Raw genomic sequence first — 17,752 nt, 5'->3', positions numbered from 1 at the left:
TGATGAATTTGTCTGGCAGGAAGCTTCCTCATTATGCCTTTAGCTGCACAAATATTCCTCATGCCTTTAGCTGCAGGAACCTTCCTCAATCTGCCTTTAGCTGCACAAACGTTCCTCATTCTGCCTTTAGCTGCAGCAACCTTCTTCATTATGCCTTTAGCTGCAGGAACCTTCCTCATTCTGCCTTTAGCTGCACAAATGTTCATCAATCTGCCTTTAGCTGCAGGAACCTTCCTTATGCCTTTAGCTGCAGGAACCTTCCTCATTATGCCTTTAGCTGCAGGAACCTTCCTCATTCTGCCTTTTGCTGCAGGAACCTTCCTCATTCTGCCTTTTGCTGCAGGAACCTTCCTCAATCTGCCTTTAGCTGCACAAACATTCCTCATTCTGCCTTTAGCTGCAGGAACCTTCCTCATTATGCCTTTAGCTGCACAAACATTCCTCATTCTGCCTTTAGCTGTAGGAACCTTCCTCATTATGCCTTTAGCTGCAGGAACCTTCCTCATTATGCCTTTCACTGCATGAGCCGTCTCTTCTACAAATCTCTTCACAGTAGGATAATCGCTCTTACATTTCCATGAAATATCTAAGGCTTTCACATCTTGACCGAGGCACTGCACTATGTGACGCTTTTCGGCGGCAGAGATCCTTTTTCTTTCCCTCATTGCTTGAAACCTGTGGCTGCTTAATAATGTGGCTCGTCCTTCATAAGGAGATTTCCTTTAATTGGCCATCTAGCGACTAATTATCACAGGGGTTTGAGATCAGTGATCCAAAGACCCCGAGACACAAACCGTCCATGAGGTTATGGGAAAAATACAAAATTACATCTTTATTGCACCGCCTTTCCAATCTGAAGAATAATATGGGGCGCAGAGTAATCGGGGTCTTTGATGTTGGCCAGCTGTGTGTTTTCAGTGTTCACCGCCTCTGCTACATTGGTGAGTGTTCACACCGCCTCCATGTGGATCCAGAGCGCTGTCATTATCCTGAGAGCCATAGCGCTGCTGACCGTGTGCGCTGCAGGTGAGGCGAGGACATCCCAGGACGATGGCTGCCATCCACTGCACAAGAATAACAGCAGCACAGAGGGAAAGCTGATTACCCTGAGCTGTGGAGTCTGCACAGTGTGTCAGCGGATGAGCAGCTTTATCTTCATGTCTTGTGCGTCTCTTCTTAAAGATGAGCACTCTGAGCCTTCTGTAGTGAAAGGCACAAGGTCACATCAGCACAGAGAGGAGTATGCTGGTCTCATTGGAAGTCATAGACCGAAGTCACACAGAGCAGGGCCCGAGGACCCCCAGCAGCACAGAGTATGTCAGGACTCAGGAGAGGAGTATGCTGGTCTCATTGGAAGTCATAGACAGGAGTCCCACAGAGCAGGGCCCGAGGACCCCCAGCAGCACAGAGTATGTCAGGTGTCAGTAAAGCAGCAGGTGAGATTCTGGCCTTCCTATATTGTGCCCCCTCTTCATCCTCCCTCTCACCCCGTGGGCCGGCTGGTGATAATCCCCTTTCTCACACCTCCCATTCCCCTCTGTTGTGTGCCCTGACCCTCATTGTTTCCCGCCAGCCTCTGGGTGCCCCCTGTTATGTAGTAGTCTAGAGTCGCAGGGAGCTGCCATGTTGTGTCCCCCCTCCCTGGTGTCACTGAGGCTTGGACCCCCACCTGCCTCCAGCTGTACATTAGCATAAGTAATTGCACGCTCGTTAACAGTTCATTAGTGCTGAAAGCCGCCATCTATAAAAAGGAGTCAGGAAGGAAGGAGCCCCGCCGAGCAAATGTGCGCACCCCTGCCCGGTGTGGGGTGGGGTCTCCCCCTGCTGGTCCCCCCCCATTATCCACACATTGACACCTTCCTCCTCCTCAACATCGTCTTCTCACTGCGCCATCTCATGTCTCTCTCTCGTCTTTGTCCTGGGCCTTGTAGTTGTCCTGGGCCTTGTAGTTGTCCTGGGCCTTGTAGTTGTCCTGGGCCTTGTAGTTGTCCTGGGCCTTGTAGTTGGCCCTGGGCCTTGTAGTTGGCCCTGGGCCTTGTAGTTATCTTGGGCCTTGTTGTTGTCCTGGGCCTTGTAGTTGTCCTGGCGCTTGTAGTTGTCCTGGCGCTTGTAGTTATCTTGGGCCTTGTAGTTGTCCTGGGCCTTGTAGTTGTCCTGGCGCTTGTAGTTGTCCTGGCGCTTGTAGTTATCTTGGGCCTTGTAGTTGTCCTGGGCCTTGTAGTTGTCCTGGCGCTTGTAGTTGTCCTGGCGCTTGTAGTTATCTTGGGCCTTGTAGTTGTCCTGGGCCTTGTAGTTGTCCTGGCGCTTGTAGTTGTCCTGGCGCTTGTAGTTATCTTGGGCCTTGTAGTTGGCCCTGGGCCTTGTAGTTGTCCTGGGCCTTGTTGTTGTCCTGGGCCTTGTAGTTGTCCTGGCGCTTGTAGTTGTCCTGGGCCTTGTTGTTGTCCTGGGCCTTGTAGTTGTCCTGGCGCTTGTAGTTATCTTGGGCCTTGTAGTTGTCCTGGGCCTTGTTGTTGTCCTGGCGCTTGTAGTTGGCCCTGGGCCTTGTAGTTGGCCCTGGGCCTTGTAGTTGGCCCTGGGCCTTGTAGTTGGCCCTGGGCCTTGTAGTTGGTCTTGGGCCTTGTAGTTGTCCTGGGCCTTGTAGTTGTCCTGGCGCTTGTAGTTGGCCCTGGGCCTTGTAGTTGGTCCTGGGCCTTGTCGTTGTCCTGGGCCTTGTAGTTGTCCTGGGCCTTGTAGTTATACACTTGTTCTGCTTGTGATGACGGAGCGAATCGTTTTCCTGGACTTGGATCGATAAATAACTTCTGTGTTGATTCTTGCAGGAGGCATTTCCCGTCCCTCCATGTTCTCGTGCTTTCCTCTCTGAGCCGTCACTTAGCGACACGTAGCCGAGAGCGCAGCTCTGCAGTTAATGCAGTAAACAGTGTGGACTGAGATGTGGCGGACGCCTCCTGGGTGAAATTCACCCTTCAGCTTCCTGACATTTATGGAATTTTATTTTCGGCCACAGAAATTTCTATCAGACTATATTATAGCACATGTGGGACATGGATCATTACCGCTAAGCCCTGCCCCTGAGCATCACTGGCCCCGCCTCCTATTCTACATAATGCTAATCTTTACTACCCCCTCCCCTGCTGTCTTATTACCCTCCACCTCTTTATTACACCACAACTCCCCATTACCCTCATTGCTCTCCTCCCCACGCTCTGCGGCCTCCTCCCCACGCTCTACAGTCTCCTCCCCACGCTCTGCGGCCTCCTCCCCGCACTCTGCGGCCTCCTTCTCGCACTCTGCGGCCTCCTCTTCGCACTCTGCGGCCTCCTCTTCGCACTCTGCGGCCTCCTCTTCGCACTCTGCGGCCTCCTCTTTGCACTCTGCGGCCTCCTCTTTGCACTCTGCGGCCTCCTCTTTGCACTCTGCGGCCTCCTCTTCGCACTCTGCGGCCTCCTCTTCGCACTCTGCGGCCTCCTCTTCGCACTCTGCGGCCTCCTCTTCGCACTCTGCGGCCTCCTCTTCGCACTCTGCGGCCTCCTCTTTGCACTCTGCGGCCTCCTCTTTGCACTCTGCGGCCTCCTCTTCGCACTCTGCGGCCTCCTCTTCGCACTCTGCGGCCTCCTCTTCGCACTCTGCGGCCTCCTCTTCGCACTCTGCGGCCTCCTCTTTGCACTCTGCGGCCTCCTCTTTGCACTCTGCGGCCTCCTCTTTGCACTCTGCGGCCTCCTCTTTGCACTCTGCGGCCTCCTCTTTGCACTCTGCGGCCTCCTCTTTGCACTCTGCGGCCTCCTCTTTGCACTCTGCGGCCTCCTCTTTGCACTCTGCGGCCTCCTCTTTGCACTCTGCGGCCTCCTCTTTGCACTCTGCGGCCTCCTCTTTGCACTCTGCGGCCTCCTCTTTGCACTCTGCGGCCTCCTCTTTGCACTCTGCGGCCTCCTCTTCGCACTCTGCGGCCTCCTCTTCGCACTCTGCGGCCTCCTCTTCGCACTCTGCGGCCTCCTCTTCGCACTCTGCGGCCTCCTCTTCGCACTCTGCGGCCTCCTCTTCGCACTCTGCGGCCTCCTCTTCGCACTCTGCGGCCTCCTCTTTGCACTCTGCGGCCTCCTCTTCGCACTCTGCGGCCTCCTCTTCGCACTCTGCGGCCTCCTCTTCGCACTCTGCGGCCTCCTCTTTGCACTCTGCGGCCTCCTCTTTGCACTCTGCGGCCTCCTCTTTGCACTCTGCGGCCTCCTCTTTGCACTCTGCGGCCTCCTCTTTGCACTCTGCGGCCTCCTCTTTGCACTCTGCGGCCTCCTCTTTGCACTCTGCGGCCTCCTCTTTGCACTCTGCGGCCTCCTCTTTGCACTCTGCGGCCTCCTCTTTGCACTCTGCGGCCTCCTCTTTGCACTCTGCGGCCTCCTCTTTGCACTCTGCGGCCTCCTCTTTGCACTCTGCGGCCTCCTCTTTGCACTCTGCGGCCTCCTCTTCGCACTCTGCGGCCTCCTCTTCGCACTCTGCGGCCTCCTCTTCGCACTCTGCGGCCTCCTCTTCGCACTCTGCGGCCTCCTCTTCGCACTCTGCGGCCTCCTCTTTGCACTCTGCGGCCTCCTCTTCGCACTCTGCGGCCTCCTCTTCGCACTCTGCGGCCTCCTCTTCGCACTCTGCGGCCTCCTCTTTGCACTCTGCGGCCTCCTCTTTGCACTCTGCGGCCTCCTCTTTGCACTCTGCGGCCTCCTCTTTGCACTCTGCGGCCTCCTCTTTGCACTCTGCGGCCTCCTCTTTGCACTCTGCGGCCTCCTCTTTGCACTCTGCGGCCTCCTCTTTGCACTCTGCGGCCTCCTCTTTGCACTCTGCGGCCTCCTCTTTGCACTCTGCGGCCTCCTCTTTGCACTCTGCGGCCTCCTCTTTGCACTCTGCGGCCTCCTCTTCGCACTCTGCGGCGGCCTCTTTGCACTCTGCGGCCTCCTCTTTGCACTCTGCGGCCTCCTCTTTGCACTCTGCGGCCTCCTCTTTGCACTCTGCGGCCTCCTCTTTGCACTCTGCGGCCTCCTCTTCGCACTCTGCGGCCTCCTCTTCGCACTCTGCGGCCTCCTCTTCGCACTCTGCGGCCTCCTCTTCGCACTCTGCGGCCTCCTCTTTGCACTCTGCGGCCTCCTCTTTGCACTCTGCGGCCTCCTCTTTGCACTCTGCGGCCTCCTCTTTGCACTCTGCGGCCTCCTCTTTGCACTCTGCGGCCTCCTCTTTGCACTCTGCGGCCTCCTCTTTGCACTCTGCGGCCTCCTCTTTGCACTCTGCGGCCTCCTCTTTGCACTCTGCGGCCTCCTCTTTGCACTCTGCGGCCTCCTCTTTGCACTCTGCGGCCTCCTCTTTGCACTCTGCGGCCTCCTCTTCGCACTCTGCGGCCTCCTCTTCGCACTCTGCGGCCTCCTCCTCTCATACGGCCTCCTCCTCTCATGCGGCGTCCTCACAAGCAGCAATGGGTTGCGTGCATGCTTGTTGTTGTAGTTCCTGTTTTTTGTGCTGGTTTTTGGGACATTAGTGACGCTGACCTCCATAGACTCCTATGTGCTGTGAGGGACATTGTACTGGGGCTTTGCTGGGATTTGTAGTCCTGCCAGTGAACGGATACATTGAGATAATTCTAAGTAGAAATCACCGTGTGAGAAAACGGGAAAAGGAGAAATCGGCAGTGATGGGCGCTGGACGTGCAGGACGGGCCGGGGCAGCACAATGGCTGCATTGTACCCGCTCATTGCAGAGCTGCTCTTCACTTCTCCATAGAAACCTTTAATGGACGCCGGGTCCTGTGCACAGAGCCAGAGGTGACCCTCATGTGGGGCCGGAGGGTCAGGAGACCAATTCCCAGCTCATCAGTAGCATTACAGCGACCTCTCGGCAGCCCGTGTGTCCCAGGGTAGAGGCCGCCATCAGCTCCACGTGCCGGGGACACAACCGCCTGTGACCACGTCTAATGGTGGATTATGTGGCCATGGCGCTGGACAGTTCTCTGCTTACGGTGTCACCCTGGCATCAGCCCCCGGCCACGTTCCCGACCCACCTCCTTACCACAAAGGTCATTAAACGGGAATCAGAAAATGAATGCAACTCGCTGCCAAAAACTGTAAAGCCCCAGAACAATACTAAACCCACCCTCCGGGGGCAGGTCCTCTCCTCACCGGGGGGCAGGTCCTCTCCTCACCGGGGGGCAGATCCTCTATACTCGTCCGGGGGCGGATCCTCTATACTCGCCGGGGGGCGGATCCTCTATACTCGCCGGGGGGCGGATCCTCTATACTCGTCCGGGGGCGGATCCTCTATACTCGTCCGGGGGCGGATCCTCTATACTCGCCGGGGGGCAGATCCTCTATACTCGCCAGCGGGCAGATCCTCTATACTCGCCAGGGGGCAGATCCTCTATACTCGTCTGGGGGCAGATCCTCTATACTCGTCCGGGGGCGGATCCTCTATACTCGTCCGGGGGCGGATCCTCTATACTCGTCCGGGGGCGGATCCTCTATACTCGTCCGGGGGCGGATCCTCTATACTCGTCCGGGGGCGGATCCTCTATACTCGCCAGGGGGCGGATCCTCTATACTCGCCAGGGGGCAGATCCTCTATACTCGCCGGGGGGCGGATCCTCTATACTCGCCGGGGGGCAGGTCCTCTATACTCGTCCGGGGGGCGGATCCTCTATACTCGCCGGGGGGCGGATCCTCTATACTCGCCGGGGGGGCGGATCCTCTATTCCTCTATACTCGCCGGGGGGGGGCGGATCCTCTATACCAGTGTTCCCCAACTCCGGTCCTCAAGAGCCACCAACAGGTCATGTTTTCAGGATTTCCTTAGTATCGCATAGGTGATGCAATTATCACCTCTATACTCGCCGGGGGCAGATCCTCTATACTTGCCGGGGGGCAGTTCCTCTATACTTGCCAGGGGGGGGGGGGGGCAGGTCCTATACTCGCCAGGGAGCAGGTCTTCTATATTCCCTTGGGGGCAGGTCCTCTGTACTTGTCGAGGGGGGGGGGGGGGCAGGTCCTATACTCGCCGGGGAGCAGGTCTTCTATATTCTCTTGGGGGCAGGTCCTCTGTACTTGCCGGGGGGGGGCAGGTCCTCTCGGGGCAGGTCCTCTCCTCGCCTTGGGACAGGTCCTCTATACTTGTCGAGGGGGGCAGGTCCTCTATACTTGCCAGGGGGGGGGGGGGGGGCAGGTCCTATACTCGCCAGGGAGCAGGTCTTCTATATTCTCTTGGGGGCAGGTCCTCTGTACTTGCCGGGGGGGGGGCAGGTCCTCTCGGGGCAGGTCCTCTCCTCGCCTTGGGACAGGTCCTCTATACTTGTCGAGGGGGGCAGTTCCTCTATACTTGCCAGGGGGGGGGGGGGGGCAGGTCCTATACTCGCCAGGGAGCAGGTCTTCTATATTCCCTTGGGGGCAGGTCCTCTGTACTTGTCGAGGGGGGGGGGGGCAGGTCCTATACTCGCCGGGGAGCAGGTCTTCTATATTCTCTTGGGGGCAGGTCCTCTGTACTTGCCGGGGGGGGGGGCAGGTCCTCTCGGGGCAGGTCCTCTCCTCGCCTTGGGACAGGTCCTCTATACTTGTCGAGGGGGGCAGTTCCTCTATACTTGCCAGGGGGGGGGGGGGGCAGGTCCTATACTCGCCAGGGAGCAGGTCTTCTATATTCCCTTGGGGGCAGGTCCTCTGTACTTGTCGAGTGGGGGGGGGGGGGGCAGGTCCTATACTCGCCGGGGAGCAGGTCTTCTATATTCTCTTGGGGGCAGGTCCTCTGTACTTGCCGGGGGGGGGCAGGTCCTCTCGGGGCAGGTCCTCTCCTCGCCTTGGGACAGGTCCTCTATACTTGTCGAGGGGGGCAGGTCCTCTATACTTGCCAGGGGGGGGGGGGGGTGGCAGATCCTATACTCGCCAGGGAGCAGGTCTTCTATATTCTCTTGGGGGCAGGTCCTCTGTACTTGCCGGGGGGGGGGCAGGTCCTCTCGGGGCAGGTCCTCTCCTCGCCTTGGGACAGGTCCTCTATACTTGTCGAGGGGGGCAGTTCCTCTATACTTGCCAGGGGGGGGGGGGGCAGGTCCTATACTCGCCAGGGAGCAGGTCTTCTATATTCCCTTGGGGGCAGGTCCTCTGTACTTGTCGAGGGGGGGGGGGGGCAGGTCCTATACTCGCCGGGGAGCAGGTCTTCTATATTCTCTTGGGGGCAGGTCCTCTGTACTTGTCGAGGGGGGGGGGGCAGGTCCTATACTCGCCGGGGAGCAGGTCTTCTATATTCTCTTGGGGGCAGGTCCTCTGTACTTGCCGGGGGGGGGGCAGGTCCTCTCGGGGCAGGTCCTCTCCTCGCCTTGGGACAGGTCCTCTATACTTGTCGAGGGGGGCAGGTCCTCTATACTTGTCGAGGGGGGCAGGTCCTATACTCGCCGGGGAGCAGGTCTTCTATATTCTCTTGGGGGCAGGTCCTCTATACTTTCCGGGGGGGGCCAAGTCCTATACTCGCCGGGGTCAGGTCCTCTCCTGGCTGGGGGGGCAGGTCCTCTATTCTTGTCGGGGGGGAGGGCAGGTCCTATACTCGCCGGGGAGCAGGTCTTCTATACTCTCTTGGGGGCAGGTCCTCTATACTCGCCGGGGGGCAGGTCTTCTCCCTTCTGGGTTTCTACGTTTCTGCTGGTGGATGTTTAGCTTTTTGATGCCTCTGACTTTTCTCCTTTCTTCTCTGCAGGGAATCTTCCCGGCTAATATCATTCATCTGAAGAAAGCCGCCACCAGCAACAGAGGGTGAGTCAGTGGAGCAGTCGCGACGGGGGCCGCACCTGTGGTATATTGGGGAGGCTTATCGTCTAGTCTTTATCTGTCCCTGGGTAAACTGGTTGACTGTAATATAGTAACCCTCACACAACAGCAAATGTAACAGTCCTAGCAAATACCCAAGATGGTGCAAATTACAGAGTCTCACCCTTCCGCTGACTCGCTGGGATAATGGCAGCAGTAACTTCAGAGCTCCCAGGGTCGGCTACCCCACCTGTGATACACACACACACACACACACACACACACACACACACACACACACACAGAGGAGGTAATGACCAGCGTAGGAAGATGACAGTCTATTGATGTACGAGGCCAGGTGACCTGATTGTCCCAACCTGGATTCTCTGAACGTCTTTGAGGGTTCAGTAATGGTCAATGTGGCAGCTCTGTGCTTCTTCAGTTGTAGCCATGATGCCATGAGTTCTGTAATGTAGAGTCTCGGAACAGAGGCAGATCCTCCTTTTATAGGTCACAACTTCTCATTCAGTCTTTCCACTACTGGTTTGGGTGAAGGAGGTAGGAGGCCATCCCTCACTGCTGGAGTGTTCAAACAGCATGAATAGATTGTCCTTCATATAGCAGAGCACCAATGGGTCATCAGCATATTAACAAACATTCACACATTGTGCCTTTTGTTTCCCAAAGATAGTAGAACAATACTAGGACTGATACAAGGACAAATACAATAGGTAATCAGCAGCCAGTCAAAAAATGACAGCCATCGTACATTAAATCTCTGACAATAAGGGTCACCAGTCATTCTCACATGAACTCGAGCTCATGTCCCTGGGCCTACTGAAATAATGTCTGGATAATTCGCCACATGCCTCCCCCATCTTAATTAGCCAGGCATGATAGGCTTCCCATCATCCTTCTCCACTTATCGGGGACAGTCCATCAGCATGTCTTTTAGCAGAGACACGAATGGAATGTAAGAGATTTCACCTTAGTGGAACGAAACTTTGTACCATCCAGTGTCATAGTAACATAGTAACATAGTAACATAGTTAGTAAGGCCGAAAAAAGACATTTGTCCATCCAGTTCAGTGTCCTCAAAGCATATTCCATGTCGTCCTTGGGAACAAACTCCACAATCTCCGTACCATCCTTGTGCACATCAGCATAGCAGATCTCTCCAGATTCTCCTATATGATCTTTTAGATCATCTTTTAGATTTAGAGCTTACCCCCTTAGGAAGTAATCCTAAGGGGGTAAGCTCTAAAACGAGGATTCTGTATTCAGTTCGCTGGAGGAACGGGTCACTTTCTCGGCAGAGTCCTCAATAGCCGCTCTCTGGTCTCCTACTTGACCTGGGAAACTCCACACGTAATCGATGAGAACCGAACTCGTATCCATTGCTTCCACTCAGTGTTTTACGCTTCCCATGGATCATGGAAGGTGATGAAGGCGGATGTTGTGGCACCGCCTCTCCCATGATTCTTCAGCTCGATGGTACAAATCCTCCCATACTGATGGAACAACTCCTCCGGCTCCTTCTCTTGTACATTGGCCGGTAAATTGCCCACAAAAATGCACCCATTCCCCAAGCGTTGACCCCCTGTCCTGGAGAAGGCCACTTGGCCTGTTAAATGGTGTTTGGTAGTACAATATCTGGGCGGGCTAAAGTGATGGAAGACCCAGTGTTCTGAGGTCCCTGGGCCTTGATATCCCGACCTTGACTGGCTGGAGGTGACTATGGAGGTTGTCTGGTGCAGGGTGGTCAACCTGCCTTATAGTGTGAACAGGGTATATCACTTCGTCCTTTGCTGGTGTATCCCTGGGGGAGTGCCCCTAAGACCCTGATGGCTCGCTTTGGCAGACGTTGACTGGATTTGCCAGCAGATGGGCTCTAAGCATGGGGCCCCGGCCCTGGGAACAATCTTTGGCAACATGTCCAAGGCGCCAGCATGTATAACAGCACAATGTGTGAGACAAATCACTGGTACTGTTAATAACCCTTTGTTCTGGTGGGGTTTTCTGCTGGGAAGTGGGAAAATCCTGCTTGAGTGACTGGTGGCAGGTCAACTTTTTGGATGATGGGACTTCTGGGATCAGTGGGCACATTGGGTCTCCACTGGGGTTGGTCGGCTGTGAACTCATCAGCCAATCGGGCTGCTTGCTGTGGGGTGTCGGGCTTCCCGTCTGATGCCCACTCTTGTATTTCTGGGGCCATTTTCTCCATAAGCTGCACGATCACGTCCCGAAAGGCAGCAGCGGAGTGGGCAGCCCGACCATCGAGCCAGTGGTTGCAATGTCACCGGAATGGACTGACAAATTCTACATAGGAGACCCCCTGTAGAGACAATGTCCAGAACTTGGAACAATATCACTTGAGGGTGAGAGTAAAAAGTGCCAGGAGGGGTGTCCTTTATAGCTCCATAGTATGGAGGCTCAAGTGACCGGACAACATCCCGTGCCCGACCAAACTAGTCCACAGGTATTTGGCCCAGTCAGCTGTGGGCACCTGGTGCATCAGTGTTGGAGCCTCAAAACCTTGCAGATGTTCATCAACCTCTGTGTTGGACTCATTAAGTACTGGCACATCTCTGTAGCAGAGCTGAGTTCCTTGGTGGTGGGCCAGATTAGTGACTGCAGCTCTGGAGGTGACTGGAGGATAAGACATGATGTAAGAACAGAATAGTGATTTCAGCTCTGGAGGATAAGAGACAATGTAACAGCAAAATAGTGAGTGCAGCTCTGGAGGATAAGACACGATGTAACAGCAGAATAGTGAGTGCAGCTCTGGAGGTGACTGGAGGATAAGACATGATGTAACAGCAGAATAGTGAGTGCAGGTCTGGAGGTGACTGGAGGATAAGACATGATGTAACAGCAGAATAGTGAGTGCAGCTCTGGAGGTGACTGGAGGATAAGACACAATGTAACATCAGAATAGTGAGTGCAGCTCTGGAGGTGACTGGAGGATAAGACACAATGTAACATCAGAATAGTGAGTGCAGCTCTGGAGGTGACTGCAGTAGCTACATAGTTTCTGCACACAGTGGATACTTTATACTCGGATGCTTTTCCTCTTTGGTAAGTGATAGTGACGTCCGTGGGTTTGTGACGAGCTGTAAGTTGATCCAGTCTGTGACATTTTCAGCCCCTGCCTCATCGAAGGCTGCACAGAATGAGGGTCTCGCCGGTGATCAGTGTGACAGCTCGGCGCCTGCAGAGAGCGGGGGGAATCTGAGAAATGACGGCCACAATCTGTGGTGGTGTCACTGCTGCCTCCTCCATTAATGTATTTTCAGGCAGTCCTGTGTAACTGCACATAGGGCTGCTGCCCCTTCAAGGTGCACGCTGTGCAGGATGTGTATGAAATATTCATGGCCTCCAGCCTCGCTGATGGTAATGGCGCCCTGTAACATGCATATTTCATGAGTGCACTCAGGATGCCAGACACATCTCCACGACGGGAATCAGACCTTGCCACAGTCATCTCCATGTTAGGAAAGCAGGGTGACAACCAGTGGGCCGCCATTACTGCACTCCTAGAGGTTATCACTCAGCTGTGCAGTCAGAGATTGTCAATCAGGACTCTGGGAAAGTTGGATATCGGCCCCTGTATCTGTGCAGGTAATGGCCACATACCTTCTGTTACAGGTGTCCGTATCCTGTGCTGGTCGACATCTTGGGTCTGGTGGTCTGAGCTCAGATTTCAGGGGTTTCCTCCCATAGATGACAGGGGCAGCACCTCTGCTGTCTGTGAGTGATCTACCACTCTGCTCATCCTGAGGCTTTTAGTTCCTGAAGAGACTCTTGGGTCCATGGAGCAGATCTAGAAAAGTGTGATTGTCGCTCTGCACAACAATGGCATTCAGGTTGTGATCGTGAAAGGGGGCTTGTGTGTGACTGCCGGTTGTGTGTATATATGTGTGTGTGTAGTCAAAGAATGTGTGTGTATATATGAATTAATGTAGCCATGGTTTGTGTGCACAGCTGCGGGGTGTGTGCGCGCGCAGTTGCGGTGTGTATATGTATGTATGTATGTATGTATGTATGTATGAAGCTGCAGTGTGTATATGTGATGTATGTATGTAGCTGCAGTGTGTGTGTGTAGTTGCGGTGTGTGTGTGTGTGTATGTATGTATATATATATATATATATATATATATATATATAACTAGATGGCAGCCCGATTCTAAAGAATCTGGAGTCTAGAATCCATATATACTTTATTTATTCAAATGTAAGAATAATACAATTAATAAATAATAGTAACAAAGAACAAAAAATGGCTGCACTCACCAGCTCTTGACAATTCTTGTTATTTAAGGTACAGTTACACAGGATCCATGAACATGCTTATGAGGGGAGGGATGAAAGACATCAGACGACAACTTTGCGTGTTGTGGCAAATGCCACAACAACGGTTCTTTGCTTAAGAACAATAATGTAAATAATAAATAATATGTATCAATAACTATGTATATTGGTATGTTCTATGACATTTTAAAATATTTCATTATTATGTGGAAAGGCTCTTAGTACCCATACTGGCGCATACTTGTGTGCCCATCAGGTATTAAATAGGCAGTTTATATTGCAGAGAAATTGCTGGGCAATAATGGACAATGTCCTTATGTGGCAAATAATAGCGCAATATACCCAATGTGGCAAAGAAGAGGTTAATAAACGGCAGTCTCTCAGTATAACAGTCAGTGAATAATAGGCAGTATATGGAGAAAACACCAAACAAAAGTTCAAAATTGGTGTGAAAATGTCACTGAACCACTTCACAACTAAATATATATAGTTTTGGTAAATGGTATTATCATTTTTTTGACGAAATTCGGCAGGAGCTTGAAGAGCAACGTCACTGGGCCGCCTCCACGCAATAGAAACTTGCTGTGAGGTAAAAATTCAAAAATCACACCAAAATGGCGGGCGGAGTGTGTCACAGTACGGCACGTTTCTGATTGGTCGCTCGCGGCAGGCGGCAACCAATCAGACACTGGACACTGTTGACGTCACTTATCTCCGGACATTAGCTCCGGACATTAGCTCCGGACATTAGCTCCGCACATTAGCTCCGGACAGGAAGTTGGCACAAATTGCAGGAAGTAGTATTCTAGGCAATTATATATTAGATATGTAGCTGCAGTGTGTATATGTGATGTATGTATGTAGCTGCGGTGTGTGTATATGTGTGTGTGTGTAGTTGCGGTATGTGTGCGTAGCTCCAGTGTGTGTGTGTGTGTAGTTGCGGTGTGTATATGTATGTAGCTGCGGTGTGTATATGTATGTATGTAGCTGCAGTGTGTGCACGTAGCTGCGTTGTGTATATGTGTGTATGTATGTAGCTTTAGTGTATATATGTGTGTAGCTGCGGTGTGTATATGTGATGTATGTATGTAGCTGCGCTGTGCATATGTATGTAGCTGCGGTGTGTGTGTATATGTATGTAGCTGCAGTGTGTATATGTGATGTATGTATGTAGCTGCGCTGTGCATATGTATGTAGCTGCGGTGTGTGTGTATATGTATGTAGCTGCAGTGTGTATATGTGATGTATGTATGTAGCTGCGCTGTGCATATGTATGTAGCTGCGGTGTGTGTGTATATGTATGTAGCTGCAGTGTGTATATGTGATGTATGTATGTAGCTGCGCTGTGCATATGTATGTAGCTGCGGTGTGTGTGTATATGTATGTAGCTGCGGTGTGTATATGTGATGTATGTATGTAGCTGCGCTGTGCATATGTATGTAGCTGCGGTGTGTGTGTATATGTATGTAGCTGCAGTGTGTATATGTGATGTATGTATGTAGCTGCGGTGTGTATATGTATGTAGCTGCGGTGTGTATATGTGTGTGCAGCTGCAATGTGTGTGTGAGTATGTAGCTTTAGTGTATATATGTTTGTAGCTGCAGTGTGTGTATATGTAATGTATGTATGTAGCTGCGGTGTGTATATGTATGTAGCTGCAGTGTGTATATGTGATGTATGTATGTAGCTGTGGTGTGTACATGTATGTACAGTCATGGCCAAAAGTATTGACACCCCAAGAAAGAAGACCAAAGAACTGTCTGAGGACTTGAGAAACCAAATTGTGAGGAAGCATGAGCAATCTCAAGGCTACAAGTCCATCTCCAGAGACCTGAATGTTCCTGTGTCTACCGTGCGCAGTGTCATCAAGAAGTGTAAAGCCCATGGCACTGTGGCTAACCTCCCTAGATGTGGACGGAAAAGAAAAATTGACAAGAGATTTCAACGCAAGATTGTGCGGATGTTGGATAAAGAACCTCGACTAACATCCTAACAAGTTCAAGCTGCCCTGCAGTCCGAGGGTAGAACAGTGTCAACCCGTATTATCCGTCGGCGTCTGAATGAAAAGGGACTGTATGGTAGGAGACCCAGGAAGACCCCACTTCTTACCCTGAGACATAAAAAAGCCAGGCTGGAGTTTGCCAAAACTTACCTGAAAAGCATAAAACGTTTTGGAAGAATGTTCTCTGGTCAGATGAGACAAAAGTAGAGCTTTTTGGGCAAAGGCATCAACACAGAGTTTACAGGAGAAAAAAAGAGGCCTTCAAAGAAAAGAACACGGTCCCTACAGTCAAACATGGCGGAGGTTCCCTGATGTTTTGGGGTTGCTTTGCTGCCTCTGGCACTGGACTGCTTGACCGTGTGCATGGCATCATGAAGTCTGAAGACTACCAACAAATTTTGCAGCATAATGTAGGGCCCAGTGTGAGAAAGCTGGATCTCCCTGGTCATGGGTCTTCCAGCAGGACAATGACCCAAAACACACTTCAAAAAGCACTAGAAAATGGTTTGAGAGAAAGCACTGGAGACTTCTAAGGTGGCCAGCAATGAGTCCAGACCTGAATCCCATAGAACACCTGTGGAGCGATCTAAAAATGGCAGTTTGGAGAAGGCAGCCTTCAAATATCAGGGACCTGGAGCAGTTTGCCAAAGAAGAATGGTCTAAAATTCCAGCAGAGCATTGTAAGAAACTCATTGATGGTTACCGGAAGCGGTTGGTCGCAGTTATTTTGGCTAAAGGTTGTGCAACCAAGTATTAGGCTGAGGGTGCCAATACTTTTGTCTGGCCCATTTTTGGAGTTTTGTGTGAAATGATCAATGTTTTGCTTTTTGCTTCATTCTCTTTTGTGTTTTTTCATTTAAGACAAATGAAATGAAGATAATACCAAATAATTTGTGATTGCAATCATTTTCAGGAAGAAAATTAGTATTATCTGACAGAATTGCAGGGGTGTCAATACTTTTGACCATGACTGTATGTAGCTGCGGTGTGTGTATGTATGTAGCTGCAGTGTGTGCACATAGCTGCGTTGTGTATATGTGTGCAGCTGCAATGTGTGTGTGAGTATATAGCTTTACTGTATATATGTGTGTAGCTGCAGTGTGTATATGTGATGTATGTATGTAGCTGCGGTGTGTATATGTATGTAGCTGCGGTGTGTATATGTACAGTGGGGCAAAAAAGTATTTAGTCAGTCAGCAATAGTGCAAGTTCCACCACTTAAAAAGATGAGAGGCGTCTGTAATTTACATCATAGGTAGACCTCAACTATGGGAGACAAACTGAGAAAAAAAAATCCAGAAAATCACATTGTCTGTTTTTTTTAACATTTTATTTGCATATTATGGTGGAAAATAAGTATTTGGTCAGAAACAAACAATCAAGATTTCTGGCTCTCACAGACCTGTAACTTCTTCTTTAAGAGTCTCCTCTGTCCTCCACTCATTACCTGTAGTAATGGCACCTGTTTATACTTGTTATCAGTATAAAAAGACACCTGTGCACACCCTCAAACAGTCTGACTCCAAACTCCACTATGGTGAAGACCAAAGAGCTGTCAAAGGACACCAGAAACAAAATTGTAGCCCTGCACCAGGCTGGGAAGACTGAATCTGCAATAGCCAACCAGCTTGGAGTGAAGAAATCAACAGTGGGAGCAATAATTAGAAAATGGAAGACATACAAGACCACTGATAATCTCCCTCGATCTGGGGCTCCACGCAAAATCCCACCCCGTGGGGTCAGAATGATCACAAGAACGGTGAGCAAAAATCCCAGAACCACGCGGGGGGACCTAGTGAATGAACTGCAGAGAGCTGGGACCAATGTAACAAGGCCTACCATAAGTAACACACTACGCCACCATGGACTCAGATCCTGCAGTGCCAGACGTGTCCCACTGCTTAAGCCAGTACATGTCCGGGCCCGTCTGAAGTTTGCTAGAGAGCATTTGGATGATCCAGAGGAGTTTTGGGAGAATGTCCTATGGTCTGATGAAACCAAAATGGAACTGTTTGGTAGAAACACAACTTGTCGTGTTTGGAGGAAAAAGAATACTGAGTTGCATCCATCAAACACCATACCTACTGTAAAGCATGGTGGTGGAAACATCATGCTTTGGGGCTGTTTCTCTGCAAAGGGGCCAGGACGACTGATCCGGATACATGAAAGAATGAATGGGGCCATGTATCGTGAGATTTTGAGTGCAAACCTCCTTCCATCAGCAAGGGCATTGAAGATGAAACGTGGCTGGGTCTTTCAACATGACAATGATCCAAAGCACACCGCCAGGGCAACGAAGGAGTGGCTTCGTAAGAAGCATTTCAAGGTCCTGGAGTGGCCTAGCCAGTCTCCAGATCTCAACCCTATAGAAAACCTTTGGAGGGAGTTGAAAGTCCGTGTTGCCAAGCGAAAAGCCAAAAACATCACTGCTCTAGAGGAGATCTGCATGGAGGAATGGGCCAACATACCAACAACAGTGTGTGGCAACCTTGTGAAGACTTACAGAAAACGTTTGACCTCTGTCATTGCCAACAAAGGATATATTACAAAGTATTGAGATGAAATTTTGTTTCTGACCAAATACTTATTTTCCACCATAATATGCAAATAAAATGATAAAAAAACAGACAATGTGATTTTCTGGATTTTTTTTTCTCAGTTTGTCTCCCATAGTTGAGGTCTACCTATG

The 17,752-nt window shown here is 51.6% G+C and overlaps 1 protein-coding gene across 7 annotated transcripts in view; it reads left to right on the top strand.

The window, feature by feature from the left end:
• DOCK3 (dedicator of cytokinesis 3) overlaps positions 1-17,752 on the top strand; it is a 179,806-nt gene that overhangs the window by 39,198 nt on the left and 122,856 nt on the right. For all 7 annotated transcript variants that reach the window (XR_011314921.1, XR_011314923.1, XR_011314922.1 and 4 more), the window contains exon 4: positions 8,701-8,756. Coding sequence is in view for 4 of the 7 variants with exons in the window: in XM_069736068.1 (XP_069592169.1) it covers positions 8,701-8,756 (56 nt within the window). In the remaining 3 variants the exon portion in view is untranslated. The remainder of the gene's footprint in view (positions 1-8,700; positions 8,757-17,752) is intronic.

The sequence above is a fragment of the Ranitomeya imitator genome, chromosome 8 (assembly GCF_032444005.1).
Source record: "Ranitomeya imitator isolate aRanImi1 chromosome 8, aRanImi1.pri, whole genome shotgun sequence".
Lineage (NCBI taxonomy): Eukaryota > Metazoa > Chordata > Amphibia > Anura > Dendrobatidae > Ranitomeya > Ranitomeya imitator.
Note: the sequence above shows the minus strand (reverse complement) of the source record. Positions and strands in the feature narration are given on the sequence as shown.